An 18,947-nucleotide genomic window follows, 5' to 3' on the forward strand; every position below is an offset into this window, starting at 1 on the left:
TACAAAAACCAACTATTTACATTTCAACTTTTAACTATTTAAATTTTCAGCTTTTTCCTTTTAAACAAATTTAAAATGAAACAACACAAAACCTGCAAACCACAACACAATTAAATATAAATTACAATATGAAAACAAAAAGAAGATGCACATTCTCTGTCATATGGGCCTGCATGAATAAACTTTCTGAATCCTTTATCATCCACAGCTTGTTGAAAAGGCTGTGGAAGTCCCTATATTAAACACGTAGACCTGTGACACAAAAATCACCAAACTCGGACGACCACAGACTGTTTTCCTTCGTGGTGATTAAAGAAAACGCTGGGTTGGCATGTAAAAGGGCATTTATTCCCTTCAAAGACCTGCAGTTCAAAAAAGCGCCCCTCTGACAGCCAAACCCATCTGTTCTCTGATTGGATTGTTACATTTGTGATTGACACGACATTGACCAATCAGATGAAAGGAAGAAAAATAGGGTCAAAATTCGTACTTGTAACTTGCAGGGTTTTTTTTGGCTAAGTCCACACACAAATCTTTTTTATGCACGCACAAATCTTTTTTACACATACAAATCTTTTTTATGCACGCACAAATCTTTTTTACACATACAAATCTTTTTTACGCACATACAAATCTTTTTTATGCACACACAAATTTTTTTACACATGCAAATCTTTTTTAGGCACACACATTTTTTTTTTTACACATACAAATCCTGATTTACAAGTACAAAATATTTATGACCACATTTTGAGCCCATACCTGTGCTACTGCAAGTGTAACTACTGCCCCTCCCCCCTCTGCTCAGCGCAAAGCACAAGGCTGGCATGCAGAGTGAAGCGGAAAAAAAGTGCGAGAGAGAGAGGGTGAAAGAAAAAAAAAACAAAAGGAGCCAGCTCACGTAGTTCACGTCAAAGAGTCGGCTCTAAGAGCCATTTCGTTCGCACCGACACATCACTACCATCTTTCTAGCTGCTGAAGATAGGCTAGCTCTGAAAGTGAAGGACTTTCAGTTAAGTTTATTCGGAAGGTGAGGAGGATAGGCAGCGGCTAATGGAGAAAGAGGATGACGGCTTAACAGGTAAATAGTTATTTGTGTAGTTTGTATATCAGTTTGTTGAAGAGTGCAGAGAAAAATGGTGAACATTAGCTGGACTGTTAGCTGTGCAGCTAGCTAGGTCCCATTAGATTTTGTAGTTTGTAGTTTTAACTTCACCTGAAGCAAAGTTTCACTCAGTTTTAGTTCTCCTCTCAGCTAAGGGTATATGAAAATATAGAAAATAAAAACGGATGGACTGTGTGAGCTGTAAAATAAAGTCATGGGTTTATTTCTCTCTAGCGCTCTATTAGCTGCCTGTCCAAAAATAGATGCATAATATATTTGGATAAAATTGGGACAAAATGATCACCACTACCACATGCAGCATGAAGGACATAATTTCATTGTATCAGTGAATAAATGCGTTATATATTTTGTATTGTCCTGTGTACTGTCTATTATACTGTGGCTCATTGGATAAGCACTCAGTTAAAATGTGACAGAAGACACTCACTAAACTTAGTTTAGTTAACTTAAACTATAACAATTAAATAAATTAACACCTTCAAATGTAAAAACTAGACTATAAAGAACAGTAAAATTAGCGATAAACAATAAACAGAAAAAAGGAAAAATGTGTAATTTTTGTTAATTTGGCTTTAATATTTAAGTTCAGTCAGTAAAGAATTTAAATAAAATATAAGAAGTAAAAATACCCCCCCCCCCCCCCCCAAAAAAAATGCATTAAAGGTAAAAGGAAAAAAACTCCAATGAGCAAAAAATGTAAATAATATCCAATAAAATTAAACCTGAGAAGTAAAATTAATTAAAGGGAAGGAGAACAAAAGTTAAAGTTTCACTTTTTTATTTTAAGTTAAGACTGAAAGAAAATATAATTAAACCTATTTAAAATATAGATATTATTTAAAAAAAAAACACACATTAAATATGCTTAACCTAATAAAACTATGTTTCTAATAACATTTCTACATTCTACATTCATGCAGTTAGTCAGCCCATCAGTTTTTGGAATGTGGACTTCCTGAAATATTTGCCCCTATCTTTTAGGACTGAGTCGAGCCGAGTGGTTTTCCACGCAGGCTAAAGTGGCGGTGGCGGTGGCTTTAATAAGAAACCGCCCCCCGGGTATGAGCGGCAGGCAGTACGCCGAGGCTCTGGGCTGCAGGCTGAGGAGTCAGGATGAAGGCTGGAAGAAGAAAGCAGAGGAGCTGCAGCGGGAGGTGCTGAGGCTGCGGCAGGAAGCACTGATCGCCACAGCGACATGTGCCTCAAAGAGCAGCACGCAGGTGGCAGGTAGGCCTTCCTCCAGAGTCAGCTCACTGAAGTCAGAGTGGCTTATTAGTATAATTAATAAAGAGTTTTTAATTTGAATTAAATCCTGTAGAAATGCTGCTTATTTACAGAGTCTACTTCTAAAACTCTATATGGCACATTTATATGCGCTCTCCTTCTTTCCACACTTACTGCCCATCATTCCTCTTTTATGTGGGAGACCTGTAGCTGCCTGCTGGTTCTCGCCAGGCGCCATGACAGGCTTAAATGATGATATCATTCATTTCCCATACCTGAATGAATCCTGGTTCCCAGCAGAGGCTCCATCTTTTTGTCATTTAACAGACTGTTGCATATAAAAACAAACAGAGCTATAAATAGAGCCACCTTTATGAAACCTTTTGTTTCAAGGAAAACGTTTGTCCTCCTAAATCTAAACCTCAAGGGCCGTAGGGAGACATTTAGGGCTACCGAGGTGCATCTGCTGTCAGGGTTACGAGGTAAGACGGCTGTAATTCTGAGATCAGAAGCCCACTGATCTGTTTTTAGAGACCTTTAAAACAACAAAGCATTAGGGTTCATCTCAAGGTCAAAAATGAAGTTTTACCTCTGAGAAACTCTTAAACGTACACTTTAAGTAAATACATATTTATACGAAATTAGACTATCAGTCTGGCCCCTAATGCTTCTTCATTAGATACTATAAATGCCACACCATTAACGATAATGTTCTAAAAGTATTTAAAACAGTTTCCCTCTTTAAAAAAAATGAGGTGTTTAGAGGTGTGAGCTCTCGATGTTTTTGAGTGTGAAGAAGAGCGCAGGCTGAAACATAAACTCCAGTTTATGAGATGTCGGCACCTTGTAACTTCCAAGGTCGACAGTAAAATTCGGCTGAAGGCAGCTCAGTGACAGCTTGTCCTGACGACGGGGATCATATTGGAAATAAGTGACTGTGATTATCTTCTTTATGGCATAATTACATGATTATTATACTATTTATATTAAACCAAGCCATACATATGCTGCCAGTATTGCCCCGCCCACAGGCCGCGATGGCCTCTTGCCCCAAAACCGCTTTATTGATGAGAGTCTCCTGACCTTCATTCGCCTTTTAACTTAAAGCATTCAGAATTCAGGCAGCAGGAAACGAACATGCTGTGCGCTCGATTCATTCTTCTGTGTAATTCTTTTTGCAGACAGCAGCAGGATGGATGACCCTTCCCAGGATTTGTTTGGTCCAGGAAGAGTGGAGTTCAGCGAAGAACATCAGCAAGACTTTGACTCAGAGACTCCCGAGCTCTTCCTGCATAAAGCCAAGCCTGCCGCCGCTTCCCCTCCACCGCTGTTTCCCTGCAGTCACCGTGATGAAGCCACGCTGCATCCTCATGTGCAGTTCATGCAGTCGCTGTGTGCCCTGCACCGAGTGGATGGGAACAGCAGAGGAGTGGAAGCTCTGTGGTTCGGGTGTGATGGAGACGTGGGGTCAGTACTCGCTGACACCGTGTGCCAGCTCCTTGACTCTGTGGCGGCCGCCTGCAGGGATTCTTCCACGCTGGAATCACACAACCTCCTCCTGAAGGCCTGCCAGATCGCTGCCCAAGCGATGGACCTCTACTGCTCCCAGCAGCTGCCGTCGGCTGAGCTTGTAAAACGTGTGGAAGAGCCACTGAGGGAGCTGAGCAGGATGCTGCTGCACAGTGATTGGCCCAACAGGGTGAGTACAGGAAAACCTTCCCTGAGGTTAGAGCTGTACAGTTACAGGTTTAAGCTTCTCAGTGCGGGCTGCAGAGGGTTTGCTCTGTTTGAGTCTCCATAATTTACACAGTCGCTTTGTTTACAGAAGCTTTGAGCTATTTTACAGTTTTTGTTTAGTCTGCAATGATCTGCAGATTCAAAGAGATTTTTTCTTTACATTCTTTTGCTGTCTCACCAAACCTTTCCCAACTTCCTGGATTTAGTTTTTGGGTGTGTTTGTTTTCATTAACTTGTTGCCTGATGGACATGTCCTCATCGTTTTCTGTTTAGTTTCCGCCTCAAGACAGCCTGTGTGAATGTGTGTGTGAATGGGTGAATGTAGTGTAAAGCGCTTTGGGGTCCTTAGGGACTATGTAAAGCACTATACAAATACAGGCCATTTACCATTTGCAGGCCATTTACAACAAACGCTCCCAGTTTGTAGACCAGTTGGACTGTTGTGTGTTGAGCCATTGCTGGCTTTCAGTATGCCAGTCAGTTATGACTGGAGCCAGTCGTATCCTCTTTTCAGCGGTGGTAATCGTGGGTAGTTTGGCTTCAGCCCAGTGCTGTGAGTGTGTATCGTGGGGAGTTTCTTTGTTTCATGCAGCAGAGATCTGCAGAGTAACTGGCAGACAGAGAAGCACAGAAGAATGAATGATGGTGAAAGTCACAGAAAAAAACAGAGTGTCTTTGTTTGGAGACGTTCAAGGGCACCACTGATGTCCTAAACTAAAGTCAGCCTCACACTTCTTTTATGACAACATAGACAAAGTATGTGAAGATTTTCAGAGTTTGGACACCAACATGGAGAAAAGACTACAGCCCCCAAAATGTGCTTACTGTAATCATGTCTCATCGATGTGTTTTTGCACTGCAGTTTTTCTTTTGTGATCTTTTCTGTTTGGGTATTTTGTGTGAAACGTGCTCAAAGGCTCATGCTAACGGTTTCATTCACACAGGGATCATCTCCTTTGTCTTTGTGTCTGTCTTTATTTAATTTTTGGGGGGTTTGTGTGAAAATATGTGTCGATTCAGCTGAATGTAGCAGCAACGGAGAGCTCAGAGGCAAATGTAAAAAATGATCATTAGCCCAGTGAACCACCAACAACCACAGAGTGTGATTAGGGGTGAAAGAGACGCGTCGCTGGGGTGGATTTAAAAGCCGGCTCTGCAAACAGCACAACTGTTTTCAGTCTCTCCAGTTTTTCTTTTGATCAATTACTCTGTAAAAAACAGAAAAAAGAAAGAAAAGACTCAGTTACAAAGATATAAAACAGAGGAGCAACTCTGAGGCTCTCAGAGAGGCTGCGAGTGGCTGTAGCAACGCAGATATTTGTTGTGCAGAGAGTTAACATGTTGCTGTCTTTGTTTTCATCCTCATGAAACTGGAGATTTTTCTTTTTTCCACATGAATTCTGAACAGTGTTTGTTCGATGTTGCTCTGCCGTAAGTGTACACAGTTCGACATAACCGGTGGCCCGATGTCCAGTTTACGGGACACTAAACCTGGATGCACTACAGTCGACATCAAAACCTTCACATGTAAAAAAATTATATTTCCTCCAACCAAGATGAAGAGAAACATCCAGCCACCACTGCTTTGTGTTATACAGCAAAATAAATGAAAAGCTAAAGCTCTCTGTATGCAGATGAAGTTTTATTTCTCCAGTCTCTCAATTCCTCATATTTCTTGTAAACTTTGCTGCAGGCCAACAGCAGCTGTCCTCCTTCTTTCTAATAGAAGTGCCTGTAGCCAACAGGGGTGACTGAAAGCTGCAGTTGGTCAGTTATTTGCAGATGTTTATAGATTAATAATAGAAGACTGATAGGATGTGTAGTGGGGGTCACAGGTCAGGTGTATTTTCATTACTGAAAATCCTCGGCTTGGTTTGGATGAGGAACTATGAATTAAAGTGTGAGTAACACTGAAGTGCTGCCAGTCAAATCCACTTGATTGATTTATAATCAGTAACTGTGAACACATACTGTAAAACAGCTGCTGTATGTGCTTACAGCAGTTTGCTGATCTGCAGCATTCAGTTGCCACATTGGATTAGACATCCCATCTCAGATTCACCCTGAGGTCAAACTGTGCAAAACAGCAAAAGACCCAAGAGCTCCATCTGAGACTCTACCGGCCTCAGTCAGCCTGTGGGAGGTTAAAGTTCACGAAAAAGACTGAACAAGTACGGCCTGGTTGGAATGGCAGCCATATCTTTGCTCTAAGCTTCCTGGAGCCATTTAAAAGAAATGCAAATGAAGGGACAATAATATGAAAATAATAAAAACTGTTAATACATCAAACAGATGTAGAGAAAGAGAGAGCATTACAGCATATCTAACCAGCATGTCTGAAGATCCAGAGAAGTCATGTGATTGTAAATGATTTACATTTACAATTTTATTCTGCGCTTTATTTTATATATTTATATATTTTACTAATAATCACAATAATGCAGAGTGAATTCAAACTGAGCAACATCAGCCGGAAGAACAGGGTTTAACTACGACACCAGCAGCAGCGCTTGATCATTTTAAAAGTATGTGATATATGCAGTGTTGGGTAAGTTACTTTAAATTAGTAACTTAGTTACATTACTAGTTACTTCTATCAAAAGTAACTCAGTTACTTCAAGTTACTCGTTACTTTCAGAGTAACTAGTTACTAGGGAAAGTAACTTTGGTTTTACTCAGAATTCTCTTGTTAATGTGTTGCTTCCGTAACCCAGCAAGATTGCCAGTCTTCTAGCTTGCTTACTTGCCACAAGTGCACTGTGCCACCAACCAATAGAAAGGAAAAGATAATGTGCACATTCCCACGAGAGAAATCCCACGCCTGATTCTATCCTAGCCTGCTTTTTACATCCAACACAAAAACTGCAGTCGTGGTGCTTTCAATTGTACTCAGAACTCGGAAATTCTGCCTTCTGAATAGGAAGATGTAGGTAACACCAGACTGCAGATGAGCTGCATACAGGGCTGGACTGGGACAAGAAAATCGTCCCGGGCATTTTGACTAGAGACTGGCCCACCATTATAGGAAAAATCATGAAGCCTTTGAATGAAAATAAACACTGTTGTGACAGTGATGTACACTGTTCTGATGGTATATATGCATCAATCTATCAATTGTTTGTTGTAAGATTCAGATAATTATTTTTTAAAAGTGAGACATTTTAAATGAGAATAAAAAAGTATTTCCTTGTGCCCCCCTTTCCCTTTTAATGCCCTACATGGACCCCTGGCAACACTTTGCTAGACCCGCCCCTGCACAGTTACCAGCTGTCAGCTACATAGAAAAGGATCCTGGTGTTATTTGTCTCTCAGAAACAGTTCATAACTTCCCTTCAACTCATTCATGTTAACTAAAAGGTAAACCTGTTTCTCCATCACAGCTCTGATGATTCAGTAAGGACATCTCCTGTTTTCATCTTCATGTTTCCCTCTCACCACATAACCAAACAGACATCATGACCAGCAGGTTTACAGCTGTGGCTCCAGGAAACATCAGCTGATACTAGAAATTAATATTAAATAAATTCTAACAACAGCTGATCAAGCTTAAAAGTGCTGCTGTTGTTTAGCGCGACATCGGCTGGTTTCCTCTTTCTGGCGCAAAGTGGGCGATAAATAAACAAGAGAGCCGATCAGCTGATCATTGATCAGTTTCATGACTGAAGTAGAAACAGGAGAGGGAGGGGCAGAGAATGAGAGAAGAAGAGGCAGCTGTGCAGCAAAGACACAGAATAAATACAGTTTTGTGCCTTTTTCATTCTAGCTGAAGTCCGGGACAAACTGTGTTCCTTTTCACCTCAATACGAAACGCGTAATTCTGAATACCAGACGATTCCGTTTTTTACGGGACGGTTGGCAGCTCTAATAATTAACTTTATGAACAAAATAAAGTTCAACATCAGTAACATAGCACCCACCCAGCTGTATAGAAACTCCGTCATGCTAGCTAGCACGCAGTACGAAAAAGTCAGCATAACGAAAATAAACTCCACCTAAACTTGGTTCATATCTGACCCAGATGGACTGCAGGTTATAACTTCTTACCTGAAGTTCAGTTCACCTGACACTCTCGGACCAGCGGCCACTTCGGGTCTCTCCTCTTGCCTCCCTTTTCCCTCATCCACCTGCTGGCCTCCACCACTTGCTAATGTTATTGAATCTGTGGAAGCTCCGCGATAGCCACCACACGAAGTAACGAGTAACGAGCCTATCTAAATCCCAGTAACGAGTAACGCGTTCCCGGTTTTGGCATAATAACTAGTTACCGTGCTCGTTACCACAATAATAACGTAGTTACTGTAACGCGTTACTTAATAACGCGTTAGTCCCAACACTGGATATATGTAATGGGCACATTTGATCTGTTTAAGCTACACTCGCATTAAAAGAAATTTAGCCTGGAGAGCCTCAAAATTGTAATTCGTATTTATCATTGCTGTTAGTGATTCTTTACAATCTATGAATGTAAACCTGTATAGCCACTACACAAAAAAACATAAACATCAAAAATCAGTAGTTGCACTGAAAGTAGTTACAGCGACCAACAGGCCATCTGGAGGTTGAGCATTTAACACCTTTGCCTGGCAAACTGTCTCCAAACAATCACTGTCTGAATCGGACTGACTGCAGTCACTCTGAGACATTGGTAAAGGTTTGCAAATAACTGCCGTCTGATGTAGAAATGTAGAGAGTTTGCCAAGAAACTGCAACTACTCAGGGTCAGCCTGCACTGACGAGTACAGCTTATCTCTTTGCATTGGGGGACTGAACTGGCCATATTTCTGTATAAAAGCAAGGCTGCTGAGCTCCTGTTGATTTGCAGCTAGGAGGCCGTCACTCACAGCATGGCCAAGCTGGTGACCACCATGAGGAGGAGGTGCCAGGTAGGGCTGCTCGATTATGGCAAAAATGATAATCACGATTACTTTCACTGAAATTGAGATCTCGATTATTTGACGATATTTATTTAACCCTTTAAGACCTACCATAGAACCAAGTCCGCCAGAGCTTATATTATTTTTTTTACATGCTGTAGTGCCATTTGTGGGAGCATTTCAAGTTGCTATACATCAATACAACTGTTATAGCCCATATTTTAATAATATGTATGTATTAAGTCCATAGTAACTACATTAATTCCAAAAAATTGCAATAAACTACAAAAAAATTGAAAATCATTTTTTTGTTTTTTTTTTTACATATATTTCTACTTGGAGAAATTTAAGAGGTTTATCCCTCAAAACTTTAAATACAAAAAAGTTGCAAAAAAATAGTTTACAACAACAGGAAATTTATTTTGAGCGTCTTCATAGTTTTATTTTGGAGATACAGCAATTTTTATATGCTGCAGGACAAACGAAAAACAATCCTATGATGCAAATTTGCAAAGAAAACAGCATGTGCATCAAAATAAACTATTTCCAGCAGTGCAATTCGAGTTCTAAGCATCAGAGAAACTATTCAGAAAAGTCAAACCTGACTTATTAAGAACACCAGTATAGGCTTTTAAGGCCTACAAGTAAAAAACTACATTTTCCGCGAAAATGACGTCACTTCCAGTTTCGGGCAGGAAATGGCGGACATGCGTGAGTTAGCGGTGACGTCTGTTTCAATGTGGGAAGTGTTAGGAACAGCTGATCGGATCGGTAAAGCGTGTTTCTGGAGTATTATGTTTTTGTTGCTGCAAGCGCTTTTTATGCAATATTTGCAAAGCTTTATGTGGAAGGAAATCGTGACCGAGGACAAGCTGATGGCATAAGATGTAAGTACAACTCCTCTGGTTTCATATGCAAAAAAAATTATTGCGCTAGCTTACATGGTTCAGGTTCTACAGGGATTTAAAAATAGTTACACAAAACAGAGCGTGCTGCTCTGACCGGCTTTAAAGGGTTAAAAATAACAATGTATTGAATAATGACTTTAAAAAAATAATATAAAACAGTGTGCAAATACTGATAACAGTGCAAATGTTTGCAATATAAAAAATAAATGAAAAATGTAAACATCTATGTTTAGTGAACTTTGCAGTGTTGCTCTGTGGTGCAGCTACCACACCATAGCAAAGTTTACACACTATGTCTACTTGATCCACATCTGACTCCGCGAACCCATAATGTTTCCACACCACTGAAGTTTTTTTGTTTTTTTTTACCTCTTTTCAACCAACGGCAGTCACTCTCCTCTCCAAATAACTTCTGCTTAGCTTTCCGAGCTTCCCTCGGGTCCTCCTAATTGTTGTGACAGGTGTTCGAAATGCAGAGAGGTGCGCTCGATTTGCCACACGGAGCAGCGCGAGAGTAAAGCATGAGGGAGGGGCTCATAATCGGCTCAGTCATTTTTAATGATCGTTGAAAGCCCAGCTCGTAATCGTGATTAAAATTTGATTAATTGAGCAGCCCTAGTGCCAGGCGTTTGTGGCTGTGTGCGGTTCTTCCACATACTACTGATCCCCCTGTTTGCTAAATCAATAAATTGCTAAATTGCCATTATGTGTCGCTTCTTGACCTTTCAGTCATCCAATCCAACAAGCCCAACCAAACAAAAGTCAACAGCAGAAAAAGCTGTTTGGCACTGAGGGGGAAGATTGAACAAGTTTTTCAAAAAAAAGGTACAAATTTCCTTATTTTCTTATGCTGAGATTATATATTTTTGGGTGTTTTCAGTCTTTAAAATAGAACAGTCTGGAGAAAACCGGAAAGCTGGAGTAAAATTGGTTCGTTCGTACAATATAAATATTATATTGTACGAACGTGATAATTATGTATATTGTAATAACGTGATATTATGTTGTTCAAACGTGAAAAGTATATTGTACAAACATGATAGTATATTGTACAAACAGGAAAAGTATCTTGTTAGAACAATAAACCTTTCACGTTATAACGTGATACACTTGTATTTTTCTTTTGCCTGGGTGGCTGCTCTACGCTTCCGTAGATTTGTGATTTTTCACTGATTTGTCACATTTAATGACCGTACTAGCAGAACCAGAACCAGAACCAGATTGCATGCAGTGGCCTGTTATTTTTATGTTTTATCACCATCTTCATGGAGCAAAAGTCACTTTGAAAACGATGTGGTCCCTGTCTTTGAAGCGCCCATTTCACAGGGGGCGAGATTCAAAGTTTATTGCATACGGTTCCAGTAACTTCTCCTCCAACAGTTTTCCCCAGTGTGACTCCAACTCAGAGCAAAAATCCTCTTTGATGGTTCGATTTGACCAATCAGTGATGCATGTGCAATCACTGTTTCTGATGTGCTCCCTCCTCTTTCAGTCTGGGGTTTGATTTTTTTTTTTGCAGAATGAAGCAGCGCTCAGCACAGAGGTGTAAAGTTTCTCCTCTGAGTCAGACATGGTTGTACACAGGCAGAGAAATAGCTTTTAAAATGTGATCGTTCTTCTGTAGGTGATGCAGTTCACTGAGCTCAGCTGGGCCCGTTCTTAAAATGCAGCAGCTCCAGGCTGTGGTGCACTCTGGTGCACTGATGCTGCCGAGCCTGGAGAAACTGGTTTTTCTACCTCTTCTGTTATCGATGCGCTCTGGTGTGGTGGATGAACTATAGAACAAAACAGCAGCTTTGGGACGAAGCCTTTGCATGTCAATTCAGAGCTGTTGGCACTGAAACATCCCAGATAATGCGCACTGCTAACAGTAATACTGTAAAAACATTTTACAGAGTGTTTAACTCATTAAAGCATTAAAAAGCAGCAGCAGATGATGATTTCTGGAATAACTAGTGCTGTGCAAAAGTTTAGAGCCATCCCTTTAAATTTATCTGGGAAAATGGGAAATGGGTTTAAAGATTTTGTAAAGCTCTGAGCAGCTCTCTGTCAGCTCTGTGAGGATCTTCAGGAATCGTTCTCCAATCAAAACTCTTCTTTGGATGCTTCTACGTTTTGTTCTGTTCTCTGTCAGGATGATCTCATGCTGCTTCAGAAATGCTGAGGTCCAGGCTCTGGGAGGCCCATCCATGACTGATATATAAGGTATATGTTATTATAACTGTTTGAATATTTAAAAATCATGCACATCCTTTGTTTTGACTGGGGATGGCACAGGTTTTGTAGTTTTCTGCTCTCCTCTTGTTTCCAGTGTTTGCTTTGGTCTGATGAATGAAATGTTGCATTCTCCAAGTTAAGAGTTCGCAGTCTGTCGGTGTTAACAGAAAATAGGGTAATGAAACTTTTCAGCACGACGTTTTCATGAAGTCTGAGCTCTTCGACCTCGTGGTTGGCAGTTGGAGAGGCAGATGCTGTCTGTTTACATGTTTCCTGTCACTCCTGATTAACCTGTAACACGACTGGACTGGAATACGGCTCATCATTAGCTCATCACTGATAAACACAGCTGCTCTGTCATATCAAATGCAAGCATACAAAAACCCCTTTAGCTTGATTTTCCTGGCAGGAGGAGTGTGGACCTGGCTACAGAAACCAGGTGTAACGGCCTTCATTGTTGAGCATGTGAAGCGTTTTCACTTGTTAAAATGGAAAACACACTGAACCCTGCTGTGTCACATGTTTTATGCCATCCAAACATTCACTTATTTTTAGGTTTTTAAATACTCAGAGGTCCCACTTATTCTACGTATTTGTTATTAAGTAGTTTGCAGAGGAGCACCTTATGAACCGTCTTATTAAATAATTAAGAGCGCTTATATCTGAAGCAAAATGTGGTCATTCACTGCTCTATCTTTAAACGCGGGGCTCTGGGGTCTCCAGCACACTAAGCATTTTCATTGTGCAGCTGATAGCCTTCTCTCAGCTTCCATTAAAAATTTGCATTCTTTGTAACTTCTTGGGTCAGGACGTTGGAAAGGACTTTGAGGATAGCCGTTTAATGAACTCTTTCTGTTTCTGACGAACACGCCATCGCTCTGCCAGTCAAACTGATTGTCACAGACAGTTCGTATATATCAGAGGAGGTCAGAGATGAAGGGCAGGGGTAATTATAATACTGGAAACGGCTCCTGACATGATCGAGGAGGAAAAAACGGCAGCTGGGACACGACTGTAAAGCTTTCTGACACCAGACTAATCTATTAAACACGCCGTTCAAGAACAATTTCATATCTGTGAGCAGACGAGATTGTCTGGCAAAGTTCGTGGAGCTTTGAGTAGATTTCAGTGTCTCCCTTTAACTGACAGAGATGAGGGAGAACACTATCGTGCATTATTACGACCTCCCTGCCTATTAAAACTGTTGAAATCATTTAATAAACAACATCAGTCTTGATCCAGTTTATCGTGAGATGTTTTATACACAAGCAGTCGCTCTGTTTCTGTCAGGAACTTTCGTTTAATTGCAAACACAATTGAACACAAAATAATAAAACTTACTTTTAAATAAATGATTAATCTGCTTGTGATTACCTCATGCAATTGCTTTAAAAAAGAGAGGACTTAAATGTTATATCTTTCAGGATTTTAAACTCAAAGTATTCCTTGTCTTGCCCGGAGTTCTTCTTCGTTTTGCAAATACATAAACCAAATGTGCGGAAATTGTAGGTTATATAAAGCGAATAATTTTGGATCTGCTTCCCCACCATAATTTATCTGAAATTAAAAAACCTAGGTGTGATTCACAGTCTCAGCTTTAATTTTAGGTTTAAAAACTCAAGGGCTTACAGACATTTTTATACCCAATTTCCTCTTATCGAGGACTAACATGTAGCTGGGCAAATTGTCATAATCATTGTTAAAATGCTAATTTGTAATACGCTGTGGAGAGTCTTTTGCATGCGGCTCAGTCTGACCCTTCAGTCATTTGTGATGGTTTGTCAGGATTTATTGTAGCTGTTTTTAGTCTTCGTTTGTTTGTGGGTCGAAATGCTGATAAAATCAGATTAATGAGCAACATAGTCGTACCTCAACCTTCAAAGATTTCTGGATCGACTTTGCTGATTATTTTGGGTCATTTTTGGTCTAATTCATTGTTCCTGAAAGGTTTGGTGTGAGTTAAGGCGGGCCTTGGTATTTTATTATTCTAATATACATCAGCATACAAAAGTAATGAATGAATTATTGAACCATTACTTTGTAGGGACTTATCTAAAATTTTAAAGTGAAATTTTATACATGAAATTTCGTTTTTAAAGGGATCCAATCAAACAGTCCAGCACTTTAAGAACAAAAGCATTCAGAGAATTAGTACAGCCCTTCCCCTTTAGGGTAAGGGCTGTACTAACACTTACACTAACTTGTATTAGCACTTTGTTTTTATGATGACGTTAGCCTGTTATTGTGTCACTGTCATGCTGAATTGAAAAAATAAAAAGCGTGTTGGACAGCTGTCTTCGTGCCTGTTCATATGATGTATTACTCTATGTGGTTTCTAGACATTTTTTTTCCCGAGGTGAACTTTGGGCGCTAATAATGAAGGTGAAGGTTAGCTTAGCAAACCTAGGTACTTATGTCCCCAAAGATCAGGTGTGTTGTTGGGAAGCTTGAAGATGTTTTTACTGATTTTGACATTTGTTGTGACCTTGACCTGATTTTCACTAAAATTAAATCAGCTCAAATGGTTATTGGTATCTGCCATCACACAAAATTTTAAAATTATATCTCTCAAACTATGTTTGTCTGTCCGTCTGGCTGTTAGCAGTCTAGCGTCAAACAGAACTGATTGACACGAAGCTAACATGACGACCTTCTGGGAGAAACCCATCCAACTTACCTGAAACCTCCATATTTTCAGTCTTCTCTCTGTGGTAGACTTTGCTATCTTGATAGGTTGAGAGGATCCTGTGATCAGCCACCACTACTGTTCTCTCCTGTAGAGACATCAAGAATTTTTTTTATATTTCAGATTAAGTTATTTGGCTCTCATGCCTGTTTCACTTGCACAGAGAGCCACAGTCTTGACTCTTTGCATGTTTATTTGATGAAGAAATGTAAAAGAATTGCCCAAACTTGTTTGAAATGTGCTGTTACAATACATTCAAGGCCCTGAGAAAGACGAGGTTCCATATCCTAAACCCTTTCTCCAATTTGTGTGTGAATGGCATCAAATAAAACAAATGTGCACTTGAATATGCTTCGGTCCAGAGTTCACTCCTTCCACACATCAGTGAGCATCGGGCTGACTGTGTTGCTGGCTCACTGATTATCTTTGGACCACTTTTGGTGGGTATTTCATCACTGGTCCTTGCTGTTGTCGAGATGCTCTGTCTCAGTCATTCAACCATCACAATCTGTGACTTTCTAAAGTCTCAGATCCATTTTCTTTCCATCAGTGAATCAACACCAAGAACTGACTGTTCCCCCGTTGCCCTCATGTATCCCACCCGTTGGCAGTGCCACTGTAACAAGATAATCAGTGTTATTCTCCTCACCTGTCAGTGTGTTTGGTGCTGTGGCTGACAGTTGCATGTTGTAATATTTAACTTGTTTATCTCATCTTGCTGTGTGGACATATTCACTCATGCCATCTGTTGGGTCTGTCTAGCACAGGCCCACCGCACACCATCCAGCACAAGTCTTATCAAAATCGACGCTCTAACTCTTCTTTATGTGATGACTTTTTTTCCCCACAAAACAAGAGGTGGTCTGTATACATGAATCAGAGGTCCTGGAAATTAGGTTTTGGAGATGGAAGGCGAGGTTCAGGTGCAGTTTAACACGAGTCCTCTCGCAGTTTTTCTTTGTTGGGGGACAGCTATAAAACAACTGATCATCCAGGATGGAGTGATTTATTCTTTAATCTTTTGTTTTTCTTATTATGACTTGAAATGTTGAATCGAGTGACTCATAAGAAATAGGTTTTAAAAAGTTAAAAACACCATAAAGTGACTTTAACCCTTGTGTTGTCCATGGGTCATTTTTGTCCTCTAAAGAAATCTTTTGCTATCAAAAATGTATTTGTTATTCATCAAATGGGCTGAAAATAACAGAAGTTATTCATTACTATACTATGAATGATTGGAATAAGTTTCAAGTAATTTGATTTATTTATGTGGTTTTTATTGAATTTTATAACGTTGTTGGCCCTCGTGGACAAAAATGACCCCAAAGTACAAAGTGTTGCAAAGAGCCGTATTTTCACACCATACTGCTTTCAAACATCTTTGATCTTGGATCACTGATGTGTGGGGTCAAGCACTGGTCATAACAACCACAACAGGCAGCACAATGAGGAGGCAGGTGCTCTATATTCAATGAAATTTTATTTATACAGCGCCAAATCACAACAACAGCCGCATCAAAGTGTTTCGTATTGTAAGGTAGACTCTACAATAATACATACACAGAAAGTATCCTCAAAAGCCTCCATTGCACTGGAGATTTGCATACTTTGATGAGCATACTTTTTTTTACCATGTTGTGCAAAGCAATGACCAGTAGGACAAAGCACATATTGTCCTCTAGTATAATGAGGAGGGAGAATCAATGTTCAGGAAGATCCAGGGTTAGAAGATATAGAAAATATTGTCAATATTTAGAGCACATGCTACCCTTTCTCTGAAAAAGCACATCAGCCACCTGCAGAAGTGGAAGAAGGCTATGAAGTGAAGAAAAGTGATGAAGAATCTGAACTATGTTCAAGTAGGTTCTCAGGCATCCAGGACATGGTAGTCTGAGGAGCTTGGAGAGAAAGTGACTGGGCTTCTTGAAGTTTCTTGAATTTTCAGAATGTGAAACTGAAATAGAAGATGTGTCAGAGGACTACACATCATCCATTTCAATTATGATGAAGACAAAGAATCAAGCAGGAAAGAGGAATCAGCTGAGACAGAGGAATATTTGCAGTAACGTGAGGAAACACTGATCTGGTCTTCTAACCTTCCCAGTGACAGACGATGCATGACTCTCTCATGTGCCTCAGAGAAAGATGATCTACCACAGTCCAAGCACATGTGCCAGGTCCCATACTCCTTCAGTGGCTTTTCTACTCGAGTACTGAAAGCATTATACACAGTGTATTCTGCTTGTATTCTGCTTTTTAACGTTCACATGCCAATGGATGCATCAGAGACCAAGTTGGGGTTCAGTAACTTGCCCAAGGACACCTTGGTAAGAACTCCAGACTAGAGCACACAGAGATTGAACCAACAACCATCCAATTAGCAGATGACCTGCTCTACAGCCAACTCAATGATGAACAAGGAGGGACAACAAGAGAGGAAGAAAAATGGACCGAATGCAGCTGTAGGCATATGTGGGTGTGTTGATTCTTACTGCCGTGCATCCAGTAGAGTCGCTACGGCCAGTTTATGACATCCTGAGTCTGGTAGAGAAGTTTTCATGCTGACACAAGATTAATCATAGAAGCACAAAAAGGACATAATTTCTTGATAAAGACACAATAGATGATCGTCGTTCATGACACAAACGTGCTCCCATTTGAGGTGTATGATGTGTGTTGGTGTTGACTTGACTTGAAACACAAGTGGGTGTTCCTCCTGCTGTGATGTAAGATCCTGGTACTGATGTGACTGTATGAGCACCAAGTCCCCTTCAGAGGACTCTGTCCCCTCCAACAGAACATCCAAGTAAACCAGGGAACTTTGAGACAAAAACATGGGCAGCATATGATGCAGGTCCAGCTGTACATGGAACATGCTCGTGTGCGATGGCAAACCGTCTGTCCTGCAGTCAGGACACGAGTTGTCCCTAACATTGCAGGTTTCCAAAAGAAAACAATCACCTGTAACAGCTTGTTTACTGTATATGCCCCTTGGCCTGCAACTGCAGAAAGAATGCTGTCCATGATGGGACCAGTGCAGAGGAATAAACCTGAGCTTCCTCCTGCACTTGGGTCAAATATGGACACGCCTTTGTCCTCATGAAAGTTTGCCTTCACTCAGACTCATGCCCTCCTACCATGCCAAAATATAGAAAACTGTCAGGCAATGAGTTGGAATAAAGTTGAATAAAACCTTGAAACACAGAGATGGATGATATTTTATACTTGTTGCTTCAAAGCAAACGGGGTCATTTTTGAGCCCTGAGGACCACAGGTGTGATTATGTGCTGCCATTTAAAATTTATAGATGGTTCAAAAAAAGAATTCTCACTAAAGTTCAACATACAGCACTCTGTATGTTGAACTTTAGTGAGAATTTAAAAAAAAAATTTTTTTTTTAAATATTTAATTTTATTAAATATTTAATTTTCTTGTTTTATTTTCGCTAAAAAACAGGGTGTATTTTTTGTAAACAAGGTCTGGTGGCCCTAAAATGTAAAATGTTGGGTAAATTATGTGTTAATGTGTTGGTCTTAAGTAAAACTAAGGTGTAACACTGAATTGATTGACAATTTATACTTTTTACTTTAAAAAAACAGTCAAATGAAGTGGGGACATTTTTGACCCCTGAGGACCACCAGTGTGATTATTTGCTGCCATTAAAAAAATTTCAATGGTTCAAAAAAAAAATTCTCACTAAAGTTCAACATACAGCACTCTCTAGTTATTCAGATAGTCAAAATTATCTAAACAATTAAATATTTAATTTTCTTTTTTTATTTTCGCTAAAAAACAGGGTTTATTTTTTTGTAAAGAAGGTCTGGTGGCCCTAAAATGTAAAATGTTGAGTAAATTTTGTTTTAATGTGTTGGTCTTAAGTAAAACTAAGGTGTAACACTGAATTGATTGACAATTTATACTTTTTACTTTAATGCTCTACCTGCCCCCCTGGCAAAACTTTGCTAGACCCACCCCTGCACAGTTACCAGTTTTCAGCTACGTAGAAAATGATCCTGGTGTTATTTGTCTCTCAGAAACAGTTCATAACTTCCCTTCAACTCATTCATTTCACCTAAAAGGTAAACCTGTTTGTCCTTTACCTGTTCAGCTCACCACATATCCAAACCGATATCATGACCAGCAGCTTTACAGCTGTGGCTCCAGCAAACATCGGC

At 40.0% G+C, this 18,947-nt stretch overlaps 1 protein-coding gene across 2 annotated transcripts in view; it reads left to right on the plus strand.

Moving 5' to 3' along the window:
* Positions 1-919: 919 nt before the first annotated feature.
* Positions 920-18,947, plus strand: part of mei4 (meiosis-specific, MEI4 homolog (S. cerevisiae)) — a 77,784-nt gene continuing 59,756 nt past the window's right edge. For both annotated transcript variants that reach the window (XM_004561065.2, XM_004561066.2), the window contains exons 1-3: positions 920-1,081; positions 2,108-2,353; positions 3,532-4,049. In XM_004561065.2, coding sequence (XP_004561122.1) covers positions 1,054-1,081; positions 2,108-2,353; positions 3,532-4,049 — 792 coding nt within the window. In that variant the 5' untranslated portion in view covers positions 920-1,053. The remainder of the gene's footprint in view (positions 1,082-2,107; positions 2,354-3,531; positions 4,050-18,947) is intronic.

This window comes from Maylandia zebra, linkage group LG15, assembly GCF_041146795.1.
Source record: "Maylandia zebra isolate NMK-2024a linkage group LG15, Mzebra_GT3a, whole genome shotgun sequence".
In the NCBI taxonomy this organism is placed as follows: Eukaryota; Metazoa; Chordata; class Actinopteri; order Cichliformes; family Cichlidae; genus Maylandia; species Maylandia zebra.